The sequence below is a fragment of the Schistocerca piceifrons genome, chromosome 10 (assembly GCF_021461385.2).
Source record: "Schistocerca piceifrons isolate TAMUIC-IGC-003096 chromosome 10, iqSchPice1.1, whole genome shotgun sequence".
Taxonomy (NCBI): Eukaryota; Metazoa; Arthropoda; class Insecta; order Orthoptera; family Acrididae; genus Schistocerca; species Schistocerca piceifrons.
In genome coordinates, this window is record NC_060147.1 from 35,906,949 (window position 1) to 35,929,119 (window position 22,171).

Here is a 22,171-nt window from a genome sequence, read left to right on the forward strand (position 1 = left end):
ACTCAGCTATTCCCTGTAACCATGAGGATAAATAGTCTCCTGAAGCATCATAAAACGTTAATACTGCTATGTCAAATTTCTTAACAGACTGGTCATCACAATTATTCAGCAGTTTTTTTACACTTAGTGGTACAAAATGTTCATGTTTCCTTGAATTTAGACTTGTCAACGCTTTATTTAAGACTGCTAATACTTCACATGTGTAATTATTCTGTTTCTCAATGCTCAGAATGGATTGTTGGAAAACACTCATTTGTGAATGTACAAAAAGTAAATAACATTCATTTATAGGATCACTGAAAAAACTCTTTAAGATTGCAGGGCACTTTGAGTTAGACTGTGACAAAAAGTAAGATTTCAAAGGTTCATACATTTTCAAGATCCTTTCTATGGCTGGCAACAATGAAAGCCACCTTGTTTAGGAAAAGGAAAGTAAATTTTTGTAAGTGACACCAACAAATTCACAGGATTCAGTGAGTTCTGCAACACGAATAGAAAAAATATGAAAGTGGTTGTACAACTTCATGACAATGCAGTCAATGTCAACAGGTAAAACATCACAAGCACTTTGAAGTGTGTTATGAACAACATGGGCTGGACAACCTATGCCAACAGAGTTTTTTAATTTTTCTTTCTGATGTGTGAAAACATTATTACCCTCTTTCCTCATTAACCCCCCCCCCAAAAAAAAAATATTTATAGTTAGTATTGTCTGCACCAAATGCAGCACACTTTGAGATGACTGTATAACATGAGAAAGATAATTGGAAATTGTTTCGGACTTTTCGTTCTGCAATTCATCAAGATCAAGCAATTTCGTCTGCAGTCCACCCTCACTTACAGAAAAATACCGAACTATCACAGGAAAAATTTTCTGATGCCCATGGTTGCTAGCATCAGTTGATATTGAAAAGTATTTTGCACTGTTTGCAGCAGCTATTACCTGTTTCTGGGAATGCGGAGCTATAACATTGTTGATAATTGCTTCACACTTCGTTCTTCCACACGAAACATTTTCTGCAATCTTAGAATCACGATTTTTTGTTTTGTTTAGTTGAACACTGCAGTCATTAGAACGATAGCTTTGGTGGTGTTTAACAACATGGAATGACAGGGTTCCTTCTGCTGCAGCTACGTTTTTCTGTTCCTGTGTATTTCAAGTTACAAAATATCTCGTCATTTTTTGCGAGGAACCTGCCGATCGAAGATTCTTCCTTTGTTTCTCTGATTCCATACGATGCTTGAGATCCGCAGCACCACCATGAGACACGGATTCAGCACAGTTACGTACGTTACGTTTTGCTGAGCAGTCATTGTCTGTAGCAGTGAAGCAAGGAAATTTCCTCTGAAGCTCTTCCGAAAACTTTGATTTTCGTTTCGGCACGAAACTGATACTGAGCTCTGACAACAACGGCAAGCAAAAGCAAAGAGAATAAGAGTACGCAACAATTATAGTGCTTAAGCTGTAGATTATCAGGGGGTACCGACGTACGGAATGTCAGTTTCAATTGATAGTTTATAAAATCGACACTCAGAAAATATTTTAACCACTTTTTAAATGTCTGAAAATAATCCTTGAAAAACGGGACAAATTGCTTGTTTTTTAAAAGAGTCGGGACAAATTTTGGAGCCTCAAAAAGCGGGACTGTGTCGATTAATCGGGACGTATGGTCATCCTAGGTACATCGTACTAGTACTTTTGTTCAACTCACTTACTGGGCGAGGGAAAATGACTTTCTGTACACAATCTGGTTTAATGAATCCGGTTACCTATTACTGGGCGTTACTATGAGGTGTGTCTACCGTTCCCTTTTACGACGGCTTAAGGGGCTCCGGAACGCCCTATACTTGCAATGTTAAAATAACGCTTATAAATTACATCTTTCCTCACAAAGTATTTGAGGTAGGAAGTTGAACTTTTTACAGATTATTTGTTCGAATATGGGCTACAACTTAACACAGGGATTTTACAAAATTTTAGTTCAGTTATTAAAGATGATTTTTTTTTCAATTGTAATGAAAATTCACAACATTTTTTTGCAATTTTTTATTTATATATTCAAAAATATACAGTTTTTTGGAAAAAGGCTGTGTTAAATTATGCAGAAGGTACTGTGCAACATTTACTGAAAGTTTGAAGCAAATATGTTTGGAAGATCCTTAGAAAACATGTAATTAGTATCAGAAAATAAAAGTTTTGGGAATCGAGCGACAAAGATTGGATTAACTTTTTAGTGCATTCCAGGTCCATAGGATGGATTATCTTCATCCTCTGCAAACTCCTCCTCCAGCTTCCTCTTGTTCCTCCTCCTGTTTACTCTTGCTTGTATTTCTAGACTGTTTACAGCCCTGTCTGCAGCCCGAAGGCGTTCCTTGTCTAAAGCAAGCATCGCTCGTTGTTGTGTTCGTAGATTTTGCTACCATTGTCTTCAGTTGCAGTTACTGCAACACTGTTCCAAAAGGTGGTCATGTATGAACACTTATCACATTTCAGTTGTATTTCACTAGCAAGTCCTACGTGCTTTATTATGGAGAGTTCCAGACCAACTTCACTACAATGAATACATCTTACACAGTTTGAAAAAATTCCTTTGAGAACCGACATATCAAATATTTCATTCACATCCGATTCGCCCATAAAACATTCATAGTTTTCACTCATTGAACCAAGCTTCTTCTGTGAAGTATTTTCTTTCCCACTTTGACCGCTATGGGCAGGTGTACTTGAGAGGTTAGGTTCACTCACTTGGTTATCGTCTTTATTGTTTACAGTAATAACACATACCTTTGGCTTTCCAACATTTCTCTTTTTCTTAAAAGCCTTCAGAGGATTTCTAATAACTTTACTTTTACTCATTATTATACTTCAACAAAACAGAGACTCAAGAAACAGAATTAATTACGAATATTTTCAAGATAACGACAGAGTAAATAAACATGAAACAATCGACAATCACACCAGCGATATATATTGAACCATCACAGGTTAGCCACAACACATACTTTATCTCACATCACTAAAATGTACCTGATGAACACGGACGTTAATAATAACACCATTTGACAGCAGTTTAACAGCGCCACAGTGGGTCACGCCCATGTAGAACACATTTCAAAAAAAATTTAAAAATAGTTGTAGTCTTCGGAATTGAATAAATTATATATCTATTAAAAGGTAATAGTCTGCAGATTCAGAAAACGCAAAAAAGTAAAAATTGAACTTTTCATGATTTTGAGCCTTTCCGGAGCCCCTTAAACTCTTGTGTGGAAACTTTTAGTGACCTGTCTGCAGTGGAGTTGAAGCCCAACCTTCCTCAAGAGACCACTGGAGACAAGGTAATGATGTTGGGCATTCGTCTCTGAAGCTAAGTCGAAGTTCTATCTTAACGTATTGTGATCCATTGCGTTCAAATCACAACTCTACGTCTACAGCTACATAAATACTCCGCGAGCGACCGTACGGTGCGTGATGGAGGGTGTCCTGTGCCACTAGTGTAATTCCCTACCCTGTTCCACTACGAAATACAGCGAGGGAAAAACGACTATCTGTATGCATCCATACGAGCCCTAATTTCGTGTATCTTATCTTCGTGGAATGTAGTCAAATTAAGTCGGGTGATGCTGAGGGAATTAGATTAGGAAATGAGACACTTAAAGTAGTAAAGGAGTTTTGGTATTTAGGGAGTAAAATAACCGATGATGGTCGAAGTAGAGGGGATATAAAATGTAGACTGGCAATGGCAATGAAAGCGTTTCTCAAGAAAAATTTGTTAACATCGAGTATAGATTTAAGTGTCAGGAAGTCGTTTCTGAAAGTATTTGTATGGAGTGTAGCCATGTATGGAAGTGAAACATGGACGATAACTAGTTTGGACAAGAAGAGAATAGAAGCTTTCGAAATGTGGTGCTACAGAGGAATGCTGAAGATAAGGTGGGTAGATCACGTAACTAATGAGGAGGTATTGAATAGGATTGGGGAGAAGTTTGTGGCACAACTTGACTAGAAGAAGGGATGGGTTGGTAGGACATGTTCTGAGGCATCAAGGGATCACAAATTTAGCATTGGAGGGCACCGTGGAGGGTAAAAATCGTAGAGGGAGACCAAGAGATGAATACCACTAAGCAGATTCAGAATGATGTAGGTTGCAGTAGGTACTGGGAGATGAAGAAGCTTGCACAGGATAGAGTAGCATGGAGAGCTGCATCAAACCAGTCTCAGGACTGAAGACCACAACAACAACATCTTCGTGGTCCTTATGCGCAATGTATGTTGACAGCAGTAGAATCGTTCGGCACTCAGCTTCAAATGCCGCTTGTCTACATTTTCTCAATAAAATTCCTCGAAAAGAACGTCGCCTTTCCTCCAGGGATTCCTGTTTGAGTTCCCGGAGCATTCCCCATGACCTGGCTTCTCCGGATCAGATAGAAGGCTATACGTAAGCGTTAATGTTAAGTATGTACTACAATATTTGATGTTATGTAAGTATAAGTCCACCTTTTTTTGTTGGGTGACTTTGTTCGACTGGCTTCATCTACAGGACAACTTGCGCTACTTGTATAAAGATATTTTGCTCCTTTTTCTTTTACGCTTCGTAATTCACATGTTGCAAAAATTCTGCTGCTGGGTAGGAACAGTGATCAAGTAAGACTGACCTTGGGGTTTTACCAAAATGTGGGAATGATGAAATAGTGTTTAGCTTATGCGGAGAAGTATGCCAAATTTGTACCGCTCTGTTTGTGATGGAACTTTTACAACCCTGTGTCCTTATTGATTGGACATGGTACTTTCCATTCCGTGGACGATGGAGGAAACGTGCGTTGTAATAGAGCTAACGTGGGAATTTTAAAAAACTGTTCAAACGGCTCTGAGCACTATGGGACTTAACATATATGGTCATCAGTCCGCTAGAACTTAGAACTACTTAAACCTAACTAACCTAAGGACATCAGACAAAACCCAGTCACCACGAGGCAGAGAAAATCCCTGACCCCGCCGGGAATCGAACCCGGCAACCCGCGCGTGGGAAGCGAGAACGTGAATTTTACGCGCGCCCGTTGAGTAAATAGTGTGATTTACGAACTAGAAACATCCCTCAACTGTCGCTGGAGTGCATTGCGATTGCGTATACCACGTTGGGGCCCACGTACCGTATGCACAAGTCGCATCGTTGCTGAGCGTTCAGCAGCACGTTGAACTTGGCACGCTGAACGTTAACGTTCGACAGCACGGCCCGTGTGTCGACGGCTTCAGCGCGCAGCGTCGCTCGGTGGCGCGCCGGTTCGCCCACTACCCGCGACTTCGGCCACCCCCGCAGCCGCCAGCTCCCCGCGGCGCGCGCGATCGGAACACAATGGGGACAATGGCCCGCGCCAAGCGCCGCATTGCTGTTGTTTCTGCTGCTGCAGCTGCTGCCGGTGTTGTTGTATGCAGATGACGGCGGCGGCGCCACTGCAGCGATGCAGGGGCGTGGTCGCCATTGTCGCTGCATCTCCTGCAGACGAGAGGCGCAGCTCGCAGGTTCCATTCAGACCGACTCCCTCATCAAGGTCGCACGTGCGCTCGCTCGGAGTATCACAGCCGCCAAAAATGCGATTATTATTATTATTATTAACGTATGCATCAATTACAGTAATATACATTTAGCAAAACAAAGAAATATTCAGGGTGGTCCATTGATAGTGACCGGGCCAAATATCTCACGAAATAAGCATCAAACGAAAAAACTACAAAGAACAGAACTCGTCTAGCTTGAAGGGGGAAACCAGATGGCGCAATGGTTGGCCCGCTAGATGGCGCAGGCACAAGTCAAGCGGATATCAACTGCTTTTTTTTAGAAATAGAAACCACAATTTTTTATTACATATTCGTGTAGTACGTAAAGAAATATGAATGTTTCAGTTGGACCAATTTTTTCGCTTTCTGACAGATGGCGCTGTAATAGTCACAAACGTATACGTACGTGGTATCGCGTAACATTTCACCAATGCGGACGGTATTTGCTTCGTGACACATTACCCGTGTTAAAATGGGCCGTTTACCAATTGCGAAAATGGTCGATATCGTGTTGATGTATGGCTATTGTGATCAAAATGCCCAACGGGCGTGTGCTATGTATGCTGCTCGGTATCCTGGACGACATCATCCAAGTGTCCGGACCGTTCGCCGGATAGTTCCGTTATTTAAGGAAACAGGAAGTGTTCAGCCACATGTGAAACGTCAACCACGACCTGCAACAAATGATGATGCCCAGGTAGGTGTTTCAGTTGCTGTCGCGGCCAGTCCGCACATCAGCAGCATACAAGTTGCGCGAGAATCGGGAATCTCAAAAACGTCGGTGTTGAGAATGCTATATCGACTGCACCCGTACCATATTACTATGCACCAGGAATAGTATGGCGACGATTTTGGCCTTCGTGTATAGTTCTACCACTGGGCACAAGATAAATTACGACACGATGACAGATTTTTTGCACGCGTTCTATTTAACGATGAAGCTTCATTCACCAAAAGCGAGAACGTACACCGGCATAGGCGTAATATGCACTGTTGAGCAACGGAAAATCCACGATGGCTGCGACAAGTGGAACATCAGCGATCTTGGCGGATTAATGTATGGTGCGGCATTATGGGATGAACGATAATTGGCCTCCATTTTATCGATGTTTCACTGCATGTCAGAATGGCGATGTACTTCCAACGTGATGGATGTCCGGCACATAGCTCGCGTGCGGTTGAAGCGGTATTGAATAGCATATTTCATGACGGGTGGATTGGTCGTCGAAGCACCATACCACGGCCCGCACGTTCACCGGATCTGACGTCCCCGGATTTCTTTCTGTGGGGAAAGTTGAAGGATATTTGCTATCGTGATCCACCGACAACGCCTGACAACATTACGAAAGGGGAACTACTCGCTGTTGAGAGGAACGTCGTTACACGTAATGCCAAATGCATTGAGGTTGACGGGCATCATTTTGGGCATTTATTGCATTAATGTGGTATTTACAGGTTATAACGCTGTAACAGCATGCGTTCTCAGAAATGATAAGTTCACAAAGGTACATGTATCACATTGGAACAACCGAAATAAAGCGTTCAAATGTACTTACGTTCTGTATTTTAATTTAAGAAACCTATCTGTTACAAACAGTTCGTCTAAAACTGTGAGCCATATCTTTATGACTATTACAGCGCCATCTATCACAAAGCGAAAAAAGTGGCCCAACTAAAACATTCATATTTCTTTACGTACTACACGAATCTGTAATAAAAAACGAGGTTACTATTGAAACAACGCAGTTGATATCCGTTTGACCTATGGCAGCGCCATCTGGTTTCGCCCTTCAACCTAGACGAGTTTCGTTCTTTGTAGTTTTTTCGTTTGACGCTTATTTCGTGAGATATTTGGCCCGGTCACGATGTATATGAAAACGAACATGTGAAATTATATACAGTACACAAGTTTTAAAACGGCTCAGACTACACTCGGATGTTGATGGGCTCGATCCAGCGGAGTGCCTCGTGGGATGCTTGATGGAGCTTCTCAGTGCCACCAGGGAAGCGTCTGATTGGACAGTCATTCACAATGTGGCTCATTGTTTGGGTGTCACCACAGTCACACACACTGTCACTTGAAAGGCCCCACTTGTGCATGTTGTATTTGCACCTACCCTCTTCAGTCCGATATCTGTTTAACTGCACCCACACCTCCCTCGGTTGGTGGAAGCCTGGAACTGGAACTGTTGGATTGTCTACAAGTTCGTGGTTTCGGGTTGTTGTAGCTTGCCACTCACGTTTCCGCTCTGCGTTCTGGTCGAATCCTGTGGATAGCATCTGGACTCCCACTTCATATGCTGGTCTTCTAGATTTGAGGCGTTTCCTGGGCAGTGATAGCAAATCGTCGTGAAGAGGGATCGAGTTGTTTTCAGAAACTTGCTGACAGAGGTTGTAAAGAGCAGCCTTCTACATCTACATGACTACTCTGCAATTCACATTTAAGTGCTTGGCAGAGGGTTCATCGAACCACAATCATACTATCTCTCTATCATTCCACTCCCGAACAGCGCGCGGGAAAAACGAACACCTAAACCTTTCTGTTCGAGCTCTGATTTCTCTTATTTTATTTTGATGATCATTCCTACCTAAGTAGGTTGGGCTCAACAAAATATTTTCGCATTCGGAAGAGAAAGTTGGTGACTGAAATTTCGTAAATAGATCTCGCCGCGACGAAAAACGTCTCTGCTTTAATGACTTCCATCCCAACTCGCGTATCATATCTGCCACACTCTCTCCCCTATTACGTGATAATACAAAACGAGCTGCCCTTTTTTGCACCCTTTCGATGTCCGCCGTCAATCCCACCTGGTAAGGATCCCACACCGCGCAGCAATATTCTAACAGAGGACGAACGAGTGTAGTGTAAGCTGTCTCTTTAGTGGACTTGTTGCATCTTCTAAGTGTCCTGCCAATGAGACGCAATCTTCCCCACAATATTATCTATGTGGTCTTTCCAACTGAAGTTGTTCGTAATTTTTACACCCACGTACCTTGTTGAATTGACAGACTTAAGAATTGTACTATTTATCGAGTAATCGAATTCCAACGGATTTCTTTTGGAACTCATGCGGATCACCTCACACTTTTCGTTATTTAGCGTCAACTGCCACCTGCCACACCATATAGCATCTTTTATAAATCGCTTTGCAACTGATACTGGTCTTCGGATGACCTTACTAGACGGTAAATTACAGCATCATCTGCGAACAACCTAAGAGAACTGCTCAGATTGTCACCCAGGTCATTTATATAGATCTGGAACAGCAGAGGTCCCAGGACGCTTCCCTGGGGAACACCTGATATCACTTCAGTTTTACTCGATGATTTGCCGTCTATTACTACGAACTGCGACCTTCCTGACAGGAAATCACGAATCCAGTCGCACAACTGAGACGATACCCCATAGGCCTGCAGCTTGATTAGAAGTCGCTTGTGAGGAACGGTGTCAAAAGCTTTCCGGAAATCCAGAAATACGGAATCAACCTGAGATACCCTGTCGATAGCGGCCATTACTTCGTGCGAATAAATATAGCTGCGTTGCACAAGAACGATGTTTTCTGAAACCATGCTGATTACGTATCAATAGATCGTTCGAGGTGATTCATAATGTTTGAATACAGTATATGCTCCAAAACCCTATTGCAAACCGACGTCAATGATATAGGTCTGTAGTTCGATGGATTACTCCTACTACCCTTCTTAAACACTGGCGCGACCTGCGCAATTTTCCAATCTGCAGGTACAGATTTATCGGTGAGCGAGCGGTTGTATATGATTGCTAAGTAGGGAGCTATTGTATCAGCGTAATCTGAAAGGAACCTAATCGGTAAATAATCTGGACCTGAAGACTTGCCCGTATCAAGCGATCTGAGTTGCTTCGCAACCCCTAAGGTATCTACTTCTAAGAAACTCATGCTAGCAGCTGTTCGTGTTTCAAATTCTGGAATATTCCATTCTCTTCCGTGGTGAAGGAATTTCGGAAAACTGCGTTCAATAACTCCGCTTTAGCGGCGTAGTCGTCGGTAACAGTACCATCGGCACTGCGCAGCGAAGGTATTGACTGCGTCTTGCCGCTTGTGTACTTTACATACGACCAGAACTTCTTCGGATTTTCTAACAAATTCCGACGGTGATCTGGTGGACAGATGTTTGAAAGCACTGGTAGCCAGCAAGCAGGTGTAGACCGGACTGTACCACTAATTACTCTCATAACTGAGTTCATTTGCACATCTACTTTCGCTACGTGGGCGCTTCAGAGCCAAACTGGCGCACAGTATTCTGCTGCAGAGTATACCAGTGCAAGCGATGCTCCTAGGAGGACTGATGTGGTTGCTCCCCATGTACTCACTGCCAGCTTTCTCACAAGCTTCACTCATCTTCACTTAAAACTTCCGGACTGATAGGCCGTGGTCGAAGTATAAAACTCTCTCCTGACGTTTCGTCTCCGACTGCGGGAGTCATCCTCGGAGGTAAAGCGGCGAACTGCGAAGAGAACTCGAGGAAGCGCTGATTATATCGGAAGTGCAGAGGGCGCCACAGTCGATCACGTGGCGGCGGCTATGAGATTGTCTCTGGTGATGCCAACATTCTCGATTGAAAGTAATCGATCGTCACGCTTGCGGTGCAACGCTGACATCCAAATTTTATCCAGTTTAACACCTTCGTCTTTCCTGTTAAAATTATTACGGTGTTTATCAATCTCGATAGCCTCTCTATTCAAGCGTGCGTAATAATGCGAGGTTTTTGATATGACTCTCGTCTTGCTGAATTTTATTTCATGACACCTTCCTGGTAAACACGTTCCACTACGGCCGATTAATCCGTGTGACCGAGGCGGCAATTCCTCTTATGTTCAACAAGGCGGGTGTTCACATTTCTCTTTGTGGTACCGATGTAAACCTGTGCACAACTACAAGGAATTTTATATACCCCCGGTGTAGCCAGAGGGTGTCGTGCATCTTTTGCCGACCTTAAAAATTCTTTCATTTTCCTGGTGGGTCTGAAAATAGTTTCCACCCCATACGTGCCTAAAACTTTCCCAATGCGGTCTGTGACCTTACTAATGAACGGAAGAAAAACTTTGCCCTTGGACGACTGTTTTTCGTCGTTACTCCTGATTCTCTGCCTAGAGCGAAGTGCTCGATCTATATCCTTGCTATAATAGTCATTCTTCACGAAAGTTGACCGTAGATGTTCAATCTCATCTTTTAAATAAACAGGTTCACAAAATTTGTACGCCCTGTCTACCAAAGTTTTCATTACACCTTTTTTTTTGTCTAGGGTGATGGTTTGAATTTTTGTGTAGATAACGATCAGTATGTGTGGGCTTTCTATACACCTTATGGTCCAACGTTCCGTCCCGTCGTTTAATCACAGACACATCCAGGAAGTTCAATTGCCCATTCCTTTCCGTCTCCATAATGAATTGGATTTTCGATTACTTTCAGTCGAGAATGTTGGCATTACCAGAGACAATCTCATAGCCGACGCCACATGATGGACAATGGCCCCCTCTGTACTGCCTGTATAATCAGCGCTTCCTCGAGTTCTCTTCGCAGTTCGCCGCTTTACCTCCGAGGATTCCTCTCGCAGTTGGAGACGAAACGTCAGGAGACAGTTTTATACTTCGACCACGGCCTATCAGCCCGGAAGTTTTAAGTGAAGACACTACCGGCCGTGAAAGCTTACATTGTATGATCAAGGTTCACTCGTCTTTGTATCTTCTTGGCCAAGTTGGGAAGGTGTTTTTTGTATGTTAAAGTTCTGTCCAGAGCGATTTCCAGGTATTTTCGGCTTTCGCTGTATCTGCCTGTGCCAAGAGGGCCGAACTGTGGACTGATCTTTGAAAGGCGATTAGAGATGTGGAACAGGCTTACCTCGGTTTTAGAAACATTTGCTGTCAGTCGCCATGGTGCCTAACGAGAAAAGTAAAGAAGCACAACTGGAGGGGGGGGGGGGGGGGGGACGAAATGAAACTTCACTGGTTGATGGGGTATCTTATCTTACTTCAGTGCTTACAGAATGCAGACGAATTTACAAAATAAACATGGCAGCATGAGCCCATTTATCAGTAAGACGTTGCGCCCATTCTGGCCCACATGTATGAACGTATTCATTGGGAAAGGTGTCACAAAGCCGAAATATCCTCCCCTGAGGCAAGATCATCCTCAAAAATGGTTCAAATGGCTCTGAGCACTATGGGGCTTAACATCCCCAGCCGGCCCTCCGAGGGCACAGAGGATAGTGCGACTGCAGGGATTTATCCCTTGCACGCTCCCCGTGAGACCCACATTCCCAACTTAGTGTCCACACACTACATTCGTAGTGCCCCTGCCCATTACACTCATTCCTCGCGGTAGACAATCTTACCGAGTCCCGTAAGAGTTCGGGCAATGCGTGTGCATCCAGCACAGAAGAAGAGCGTCAATGGCCGGTTAGCCCCAACTATATGAAGATGCTATCTGTTCTTTCGGACATGTCCGAAAGAACAAATACCATCTTCATACTGATTGTTTCCTTTTCTGTTTCACTCTCAAGTAGAGCGAGGGAATAAGACCGTTGTATGCCTTCGAATGAGCCCTAATTTTCCGTATCTTATCTTTGTGGTCCTTACGTGCAGTGTATGTTGGCGGCATTATAGTCGTTCGCCAGTCAGAAACAAATGACGGTTCTCTAAATTTTCTCAATAGTGTTTCTCGAAAAGAACGTCGACTTTCCTCCAGGGATTCCCCTTCGAATTCCCGACGCATCTCCGTAACACTCATGTGTTGTTCGAAAATGTTGTTGTTGTTGTTGTTGTTGTTCTCTTCAGTCCTGAGACTGGTTTGATGCAGCTCTCCATGCTACTCTATCCCGTGCAAGCTGCTTCATCTCCCAGTACTTACTGCAACCTACATCCTTCTGAATCTGCTTAGTGTATTCATCTCTTGGTCTCCCTCTACTATTTTTACCCTCCACGCTGCCCTCCAATACTAAATTGGTGATTCCTCGATGTCTCAGAACATGTCCTACCAACCGGTCCCTTCTTCTTGCCAAGTTGTGCCACGAACTCCTCTTCTCCCCAATTCTATTCTATACCTCCTCATTAGTTATGTGATCTACCCATCTAATCTTCAGCATTCTTCTGTAGCACCACATTTCGAAAGCTTATATTCTCTTCTTGTCCAAACTATTTATCGTCCATGTTTCACTTCCATACATGGCTATACTCCATACAAATACTTTCAGAAATGACTTCCTGACACTTAAATCAGTACTCGATGTTAACAAATTTCTCTTCTTCAGAAACGCTTTCCTTGCCATTGCCAGTCTACATTTTATATCCTCTCTACTTCGACCATCATCAGTTATTTTGCTCCCCAAATAGCAAAACTCCTTTACTACTTTAAGTGTCTCATTTCCTAATCTAATTCCCTCAGCATCGCCCGACTTAATGCGACTACATTCCATTATCCTCGTTTTGCTTTTGTTGATGTTCATCTTATACCCTTCTTTCAAGACACAGTCCATTCCGTTCAACTGCCCTTCCAAGTCCTTTGCTGTCTCTGACAGAATTACAATGCCATCGGCGAACCTCAACGTTTTTATTTCTTCTCCATGAATTTTAATACCTACTCCAAATTTTTCTTTTGTTTCCTTTACTGCTTGCTCAATATACAGATTGAATAACATCGGGGAGAGGCTAAAACACTGTCTCACTCCTTTCTCAACCACTGCTTCCCTTTCATGGCCCTCGACTCTTATAACTGCCATCTGGTTTCTGTAAAAATTGTAAATAGCCTTCTGCTCCCTGTATTTTACCCCTGCCACCTTTAGAATTTGAAACAGAGTATTCCAGTCAATGTTCGAACATACTGGTAACAAATCTAGCAGCCCGCCCCTGAATTGCTTCGATGTCTTTCTTTAATAGGACACTGTACGGATCCCAAACAGTCCAGCAGCACTCGAGAACAGCTCGCAGCAGCGTCCTATATGCTATCTCCTTAAAAAATAAAAAAAATGGCTCTGAGCACAATGGAACTTAACTTCTGAGGTCATCAGTCCCCTAGAACTTAGGACTACTTAAACATAACCAATCTAAGGACATCACACACATCCATGCCCGAGGCAGGATTCGAACTTGCGACCATAGCGGTCGTGCGGTTCAAGACTGTAGCGCCTAGAACCGCTCGGCCATCCCGGCCAGCTGTCTCCTTTTTAGATGAATCGCACTTTCCTAAAATACTCTCAGTGCTTCCCTTCAATTCGGTGCTTATGTACCCGAATCTGAGTCACTTTAAGCTGCATATACGCTGTAGCAACTCCCTCAATTGGAAACTTTTGGATAGGCCTTTATAACTGATTTATAAGTGCGAGTTCGATACATTAAAGAATTGCGGGTTGGGATGGTGTTCCTGGTCTGGTTACATTCTACAACCCCGTTAGTATCGCTGCGATACGGATCGTGAAGACAGAATGGGGCTAGTTACAGAGCTCAAATACGCATTTAAGCAGCCATAGGCAACTGGTAAAGGAGGAATCCCTCAGTTGTAGTGCGATGCTAAGTACCCTCCCCCACGCACTTCTAAGTGGCTCGCAGCGTGTGTATGAAGAGGTAGAAACTGCCGCCTGATTGCGACTGTTAGACAGTGTGCAACAGACGGACGCGAGCCGTCGTTATGAACGGCCGTGGCATTCACCTGTTGTGTCGGCGACACGGCGGTGATGTCAGATAAGGCCGGTGGGGGACGCTAAACAGCCGGTGTTACACAACAGTGCAGTTACGTAGCTGGCAGCGAGCCCAGACACCGTGACCCAGCGGAACGCGACACCTCTCCCTCTCCCCCTCCCTTTCTCACTCTGTGTATACCACGAGACTTTGCTCTCTGCTTTGGAGCATCAGTACGCATCCATGAAGAACCATACAGCTTGTTGTATTCGCACACGACACGCTGTTAACAGTACATGCGGATGAACAGGTAGATATCGTCTTCCTAGATTTCCGAACAATAACAACACTCAACACTCAAAAACCTGTGAAATTACCACGAAAATTATAAAAATTAAAAAAGTAAAGAATGATGGGATGTTTGCAAACGCCGCATACCTCTATGAAGGTGCTTTATTCGCAACTACCAGTTTCACGTCACTATAGACGCAGGTTTATGATGGTTACATTTCCATATTGTAGATGGACAATTACGGAGAACCAAATGGCTCAAATGGCTCTGACAAGGGAACCTCCCCATCGCACCCCCCTCAGATTTAGTTATAAGTTGGCACAGTGGGTAGGCCTTGAAAAACTGAACACAGATCAATCGAGAAAGCAGGAAGAAGTTGTGTGCAACTATGAAAAAAAGTAGTAAAATATACAAACTGAGTAGTCCATGCGGAAGATAGGCAACATCAAGGACAATGTGAACTCAGGAGCGCCGTGGTCCCGTGGTTAGCGTGAGTAGCTGGGGAACGAGAGGTCCTTGGTTCAAATCTTCCTTCGGCTGAAAATTTTACTTTCTTTATTATCGCATCTTTATTTTCGCAAAGTTACGATCTGTCCGTTCGTTCATTGACGTCTCTGTTCACTGTAATAAGTTTAGTGTCTGTGTTTTGCGACCGCACCGCAAAACCGTGCGATTAGTAGACGAAAGGACGTGCCTCTCCAATGGGAACCGAAAACATTTGATCGCAAGGTCATTGGTCAACCGATTCCTCCAAAGGAAAACACATCTGATATATTCTGTACGACGGCATGTGCGTCACATGACAGGAATATGTTGTCGACCCATCTAACTTGTACACTTGGCGAATGGGTAAAAAGATTCTTCTGCCTTGCCCGATTTAGGTTTTCTTGCGGTTGTGATAATCACACCCAAAAAAGTGATGAAAACATAAGAGTTTGTCACAGAAACTGAAAATAAAAAGGTTAAACTTTTCACTCGAGGGAAGACTTGAACCTTTCGTTCCGTAGCTGCTCTCGCTAACCACGGGACCACGGCGCTCCTGAGTTCACATTCTCCTCGATGTTGCCTATCTTGCGCATGGACTACTCAGTATGTATATTTTACTAATTTTTTTCATAGTTCCACACAACTTCTTCCTGTTATCTCGTTTGATCTGTGTTCAGTTTTTCAAGGCCTATCCACTGTGCCAACTTATAAAATTTGAGGAGGGTGCCATGGGGAGGTTCCCTTGTGAGCACTATGGGACTTAATATCTGAGGTCATCAGTCCCCTACAACAAAATGGTTCTAATGGCTCTGAGCACTATGGGACTTAACATCTGAGGTCAGCAGTCCCCTAGAACTTAGAACTACTTAAACCTAACTAACCTAAGGACATCACAAACATCCATGCCCGAGGCAGGATTCGAACCTGCGACCGTAGCAGTCGCGCGGCTCCGGACTGAAGCGCGTAGAATCACTCCCTTACAGCGGCCGGCCCAACGCGATGCGCCACACATGTGGCTCCAGGAAGAGTTTAAATACTTACGCTGAGCACCAAACTCCCAAACATGAACATTATTGAGCACTCGGTGTGCTTGCCGGGGGGTCTCGTCCGTAATGTGGAGGAGGCCCTTCCGGCAGCTATTGAACGCACTGGGTGTGACCGGCTGCAGATAGTAGCACATGTCGGAACGAATGACGCCTGCCGCTTGGGTTCTGAGGCCATCCTTGGTTCCTTCCGGCGGCTGGCTGATTTGGTGAAGACAACCAGCATCGCACGCGGAGTGCAAGCTGAGCTTAATATCTGCAGCATAGTGCCCAGAGTCGATCGCGGTCCTCTGGTTTGGAGCCGTGTGGAGGGTCTAAACCAGAGGCTCAGACGACTCTGCGACTATAATGGTTGCAAATTCATCGACCTCCGTTATTGGGTGGAGAACTGTAGGGCCCCCCTAGACAGGTCAGGCGTGCACTACACACCGGAAGCAGCTACTAGGGTAGCTGAGTACGTGTGGCGTGCACACGGGGGTTTTTTAGGTTAGAGGGACCCCCCCTTGGGCGAAACGATAAAATACCTGACGGCTTACCAGAGAGGACATTATCATCGTTGATAAAGAACGTCCGTCCTCAGAGACCAAAAACAGGAAAAGTTAACGTAATATTGGTAAACTGCAGGAGTATCCAGGGCAAGGTTCCTGAATTAGTATCTCTTATTGAAGGAAATAGTGCGCATATAGTATTAGGAACGGAAAGTTGGTTAAAACCGGAAGTGAACAGTAACGAAATCCTAGACACAGAATGGAATATATACCGCAAGGATAGGATAAACGCCAATGGTGGAGGAGTATTTATAGCAGTAAAGAATTCAATAATATCCAGTGAAGTTATTAGCGAATGCGAATGTGAAATAATCTGGGTTAAGTTAAGTATCAAAGGTGGGTCAGATATGATAGTCGGATGCTTCTATAGACCACCTGCATCAGCAACCGTAGTAGTTGAGCGCCTCAGAGAGAACCTGCAGAACGTCGTGAAGAAGTTTCGTGATCATACTATTGTAATAGGGGGAGACTTCAATCTACCAGGTATAGAATGGGATAGTCACACAATCAGAACTGGAGCCAGGGACAGAGACTCTTGTGACATTATCCTGACTGCCTTGTCCGAGAATTACTTCGAGCAGATAGTTAGAGAACCAACTCGTGAAGCTAACGTTTTAGACCTCATAGCAACAAATAGACCGGAACTTTTCGACTCCGTGAATGTAGAAGAGGGTATCAGTGATCATAAGTCAGTGGTTGCATCAATGACTACAAGTGTAATAAGAAATGCCAAGAAAGGAAGGAAAATATATTTGCTTAACAAGAGTGATAGGGCACAAATCGCAGAATATCTGAGTGACCACCATCAAACGTTCATTTCTGAGGAAGAGGATGTGGAACAAAAATGGAAAAAATTCAGAAACATCGTCCAGTACGCCTTAGATAAGTTCGTACCGACTAAGGTCCAAAGCGAGGGGAAAGATCCACCGTGGTATAACAATCATGTACGAAAGGTACTACGGAAACAAAGAAAGCTTCATCATAATTTTAAGAGTAGTCGAATCATAGCTGATAAGGAAAAGCTGAACGAAGCGAAAAAGAGCGTAAAGAGAGCAATGAGAGAAGCATTCAACGAATTCGAACATAAAACATTGGCAAACAATCTAAACAAGAACCCTAAAAAGTTTTGGTCATATGTAAAATCGGTAAGCGGATCTAAATCCCCTATTCAGTCACTCGTTGACCACGATGGCACCGAAACAGAGGACGACCGAAGAAAGGCAGAAATACTGAATTCAGTGTTCCGAAACTGTTTCACTGCGGAAAATCGTAACACGGTCCCTGACTTCAGCCGTCGCACGGACGCCAAAATGGAAAATATTGAAATAAACGATATCGGAATTGAAAAACAACTGCTATCACTTAGTAGCGGAAAAGCATCCGGACCGGACGAGATACCCTTAAGATTTTACAGTGATTATGCTAAAGAACTTGCCCCCTTTCTATCAGCAATTTATCGTAGATCGCTGGAAGAACGTAAAGTACCTAGCGACTGGAAGAAAGCGCAGGTCGTTCCCATTTTCAAGAAGGGTCATAAATCAGATGCGAATAATTATAGGCCTATTTCGCTTACGTCAATCTGTTGTAGAATAATGGAACATGTTTTGTGTTCTCGTATTATGACGTTCTTAGATAATACAAATCTCCTTCATCATAACCAACATGGATTCCGCAAACAGAGATCATGTGAAACTCAGCTCGCCCTATTTGCCCAAGAAATTCACAGTGCCGTAGACACTGGCGAGCGGATTGATGCCGTATTCCTGAACTTCAGGAAGGCATTTGATACGGTTCCGCACTTACGTTTAGTGAAAAAAATACGAGCTTACGGAATATCGGACCAGGTTTGTGATTGGATTCAGGATTTCCTAGAAGAAAGAACACAACATGTCATTCTTAACGGTTCAAAATCTGCAGATGTAGAGGTAATTTCGGGAGTATCGCAGGGAAGCGTGATAGGACCTTTATTGTTTACAATATACATAAATGACTTAGTTGACAACATCGGTAGCTCCGTGAGGATATTTGCAGATGACACGGTTGTCTACAAGAAAGTAGCAACATCAGAAGACTCGTACGTACTCCAGGAGGACCTGCAGAGGATTAATGCATGGTGCGACAGCTGGCAGCTTTCCCTAAACGTAGATAAATGTAATATAATGCGCATACATAGGGGCAGAAATCCATTCCAGTACGATTATGCCATAGGTGGTAAATCATTGGAAGCGGTAACGACCGTAAAATACTTAGGAGTTACTATCCGGAGCGATCTGAAGTGGAATGATCACATAAAACAAATAGTGGGAAAAGCAGGCGCCAGGTTGAGATTCACAGGAAGAATTCTAAGAAAATGTGACTCATCGACGAAAGAAGTAGCTTACAAAACGCTTGTTCGTCCGATTCTTGAGTATTGCTCATCAGTATGGGACCCTTACAAGGTTGGATTAATAGAAGAGATAGACATGATCCAGCGAAAAGCAGCGCGATTCGTCATGGGGACATTTAGTCAGCGCGAGAGCGTTACGGAGATGCTGAACAAGCTCCAGTGGCGGACACTTCAAGAAAGGCGTTACGCAATACGGAGAGGTTTATTATCGAAATTACGAGAGAGCACATTCCGGGAAGAGATGGGCAACATATTACTACCGCCCACATATATCTCGCGTAATGATCACAACGAAAAGATCCGAGAAATTAGAGCAAATACGGAGACTTACAAGCAGTCGTTCTTCCCACGCACAATTCGTGAATGGAACAGGGAAGGGGGGATCAGATAGTGGTACAATAAGTACCCTCCGTCACACACCGTAAGGTGGCTCGCGGAGTATAGATGTAGATGTAGATGTAGATATCTTGCCTTGCAACGTGCTGTTCAAAAGAGATCTCCACCCCCTCGTACTGTTTCGCATTTCTGAACAGCCCTGCAGGGTTCGTGGTGTCAGTTCCCTCCAGCACTATTTGAGAACTAGTCGAGTCCATGGCACGTCATGTTGTGGCACTAGTGCGTCCTCACGGGGTCCCTACACGATATTAGGCAGGTGTACCACTTTCTTTGGCTCTTTACAGTGTGTTTCTACCAGTGGCATGCTAGGTAGGAAATAAAACTGCGAAGATGAGTCCTGAGTAGTATTAGGGTAGCTCCTGGTAGAGCACATGCACGCATAAGGCAAAGGTCGTGAGTTCGATTCCAGCAATCTGTCTCGAAATTTCGGCATTGTTGAATAAACCGAAAATAATTTGTTTTCAAAAAGAGAACACAGGTTTGTGGTTAGTGCTGTTCTCTGTGTCCTGGCTTGTGATGTTTATACACTACTTGCCATTAAAATTGCTACACCACGAACATGTCGTGCTACAGACGTGAAATTTAACCGACAGGAAGAAGATGCTGTGATATGGAAATGATACCTTTACGGAGCATTCACACAACGTTGGCGCCGGTGGCGACACCTACAACGTGCTGACACGAGGAAAGTTTCCAACCGATTTCTCGTACACAAGCAGCAGTTGACCGGCAGTGCCTGGTGAAACGTTGTTGTGATGCCTCGTGTAAGGAGGAGAAATGCGTACCATCCCGTTTCCGACTTTGATAAAGGTCGGATTGTAGCCTATCGCGATTGCGGTTTATCGTATCGCGACATTGCTGATCGCGTTGGTCGAGATCCAATGACGTTTAGCAGAATATGGAATCGGTGGGTTCAGGAGGGTAATACGGAACGCCGTGCTGGATCACAACGGCTTCGTATCACTAGCAGTCGAGATGACAGGCAATCTTATCCGCACGGCTGTAACGGATCGTGCAGCCACGTCTCGATCCCTGAGTCAACAGATGGGGACGTTTGCAAGACAACAACCATCTGCACGAACAGTTCGACGACGTTTGAAGCAGCGTGGACTATCAGCTCGGAGACCGTGGCTGCGGTTACCGTTGACGCTGCATCACAGACAGGAGCGCCTGCGATGGTGTACTCGACGACGAACCTGCGTGCACGAATGGCAAAACGTCACTTTTTCGGATGAATCCAGGTTCTGTTTACAGCATCGTGATGATCGCATCCGTGTTTGGCGACATCGCGGTGAACGCACATTGGAAGCGTGTATTGGTGATCACCTTACTGGCGTATCACCCAGCGTGATGGTGTGGAGTGGCATTGGTTACAAAACACGATCACCTCTTGTTCGCATTGACGGCACTTTGAACAGTGGACCACATTTCAGATGTGTTACGACCTGTGGCTCTACTCTTCATTCGATCCCTGCGAAACCCTACACTTCAGCAGGATAACGCACGACCGCATGTTTTGGTCCTGTACGGGCCTTTCTGGATACAGAAAATGTTCGACTGCTGCTCTGGCCAGCACATTCTCCAGATCTGTCACGAATTGAAAACGTCTGGCCAATGGTGGCCGAGCAACTGGCTCGTCACAGTACACCAGGCACTACTCTTGATGAAGTGTGGTATCGTGTTGAAGCTGCATGGGCTGCTGTACCTGTACACGCCATCCAAGCTCTGTTTGACTCAATGCCCAGGCATATCAAGGCCGTTATTACGGCCAGAGGTGGTTGTTCTGGGTACTGATTTCTCAGGATTTATCCTCCCAAATTGCGTGAAAATGTAATGACATGTCAGTTCTAGTATAATATATTTGTCCAATGAATACCTGTTTATCATATGCATTTCTTGTTGGTGTAGCAATGTTAATGGCCAGTAGTGTAGATGTAGAGGTTCTGGAGCCGGCAGTGACGGCGAGTGGTGTGCTGCGTGTTGCAGCGGTGCAAGGAGCGGCTGAACACGCTGGCCATCTCGGTGATGAACCAGTGGCCGGGCGTGCGGCTGCGCGTCACCGAGGGCTGGGACGAGGAGGGCCACCACTCGGCAGATTCGCTGCACTACGAGGGCCGCGCCGTCGACGTCACGACGAGCGACCGCGACCGCGCCAAGTACGGCATGCTGGCGCGGCTCGCCGTCGAGGCGGGCTTCGACTGGGTCTACTACGAGTCGCGCGCGCACATCCACTGCTCCGTCAAGTCCGGTGAGTACCCCGCCCGCCTCTCTGTCTGTCTGTCCATTACTACGTTTCTCTCCAGCTAGTGGAGCACCTGGGCTGCCCACTGCTCCACCTGGCACACTCTATACTCGTCTCCACTGTCTCCATACAGAGATAAGTTGCAAGAGCGTATGGACATGTCTGTGCTGCAGCGAGTGGAAGAAGAAGGACCATTCGCACATCTTAGCCTGTGTTCACTGCCATCCGCTTTTATCACGGAACAAACGTTTACACTGCAGCAGTGGTTCCCAATGGTTCTGAGATCACCATCCTAGACTGCTATCCGATATTAGCCAGCAACCCCTCCCCAACCTGCTTTCCACCCCCTCCCAATGTTCCCCCGCCCCTGCTTACCATATCCAGGATTAACGCGTTACTAAAGTTTAGAAAAAAAATAATTTTCTGTGCACATTTTCATTTTCTAAATGACGAAACTTAAATTATACGAGGTCGTGCTGAAGAGTAATTCCGTTTTTTTTTATAGGAAACACTTTAAGCTTGCCTCACGACACGTCCTTACAGCTTCAATTTCGCCAGTACCTCCTCTCCTACT

At 44.6% G+C, this 22,171-nt stretch overlaps 1 protein-coding gene across 1 annotated transcript in view; it reads left to right on the forward strand.

The window, feature by feature from the left end:
* LOC124718663 (sonic hedgehog protein-like) overlaps positions 1-21,662 on the forward strand; it is a 387,181-nt gene extending 365,519 nt beyond the window's left edge. The window contains exon 4 of the mRNA XM_047244290.1: positions 21,342-21,662. Coding sequence (XP_047100246.1) covers positions 21,342-21,662 — 321 coding nt within the window. The remainder of the gene's footprint in view (positions 1-21,341) is intronic.
* The last annotated feature ends 509 nt before the right edge of the window (positions 21,663-22,171 follow it).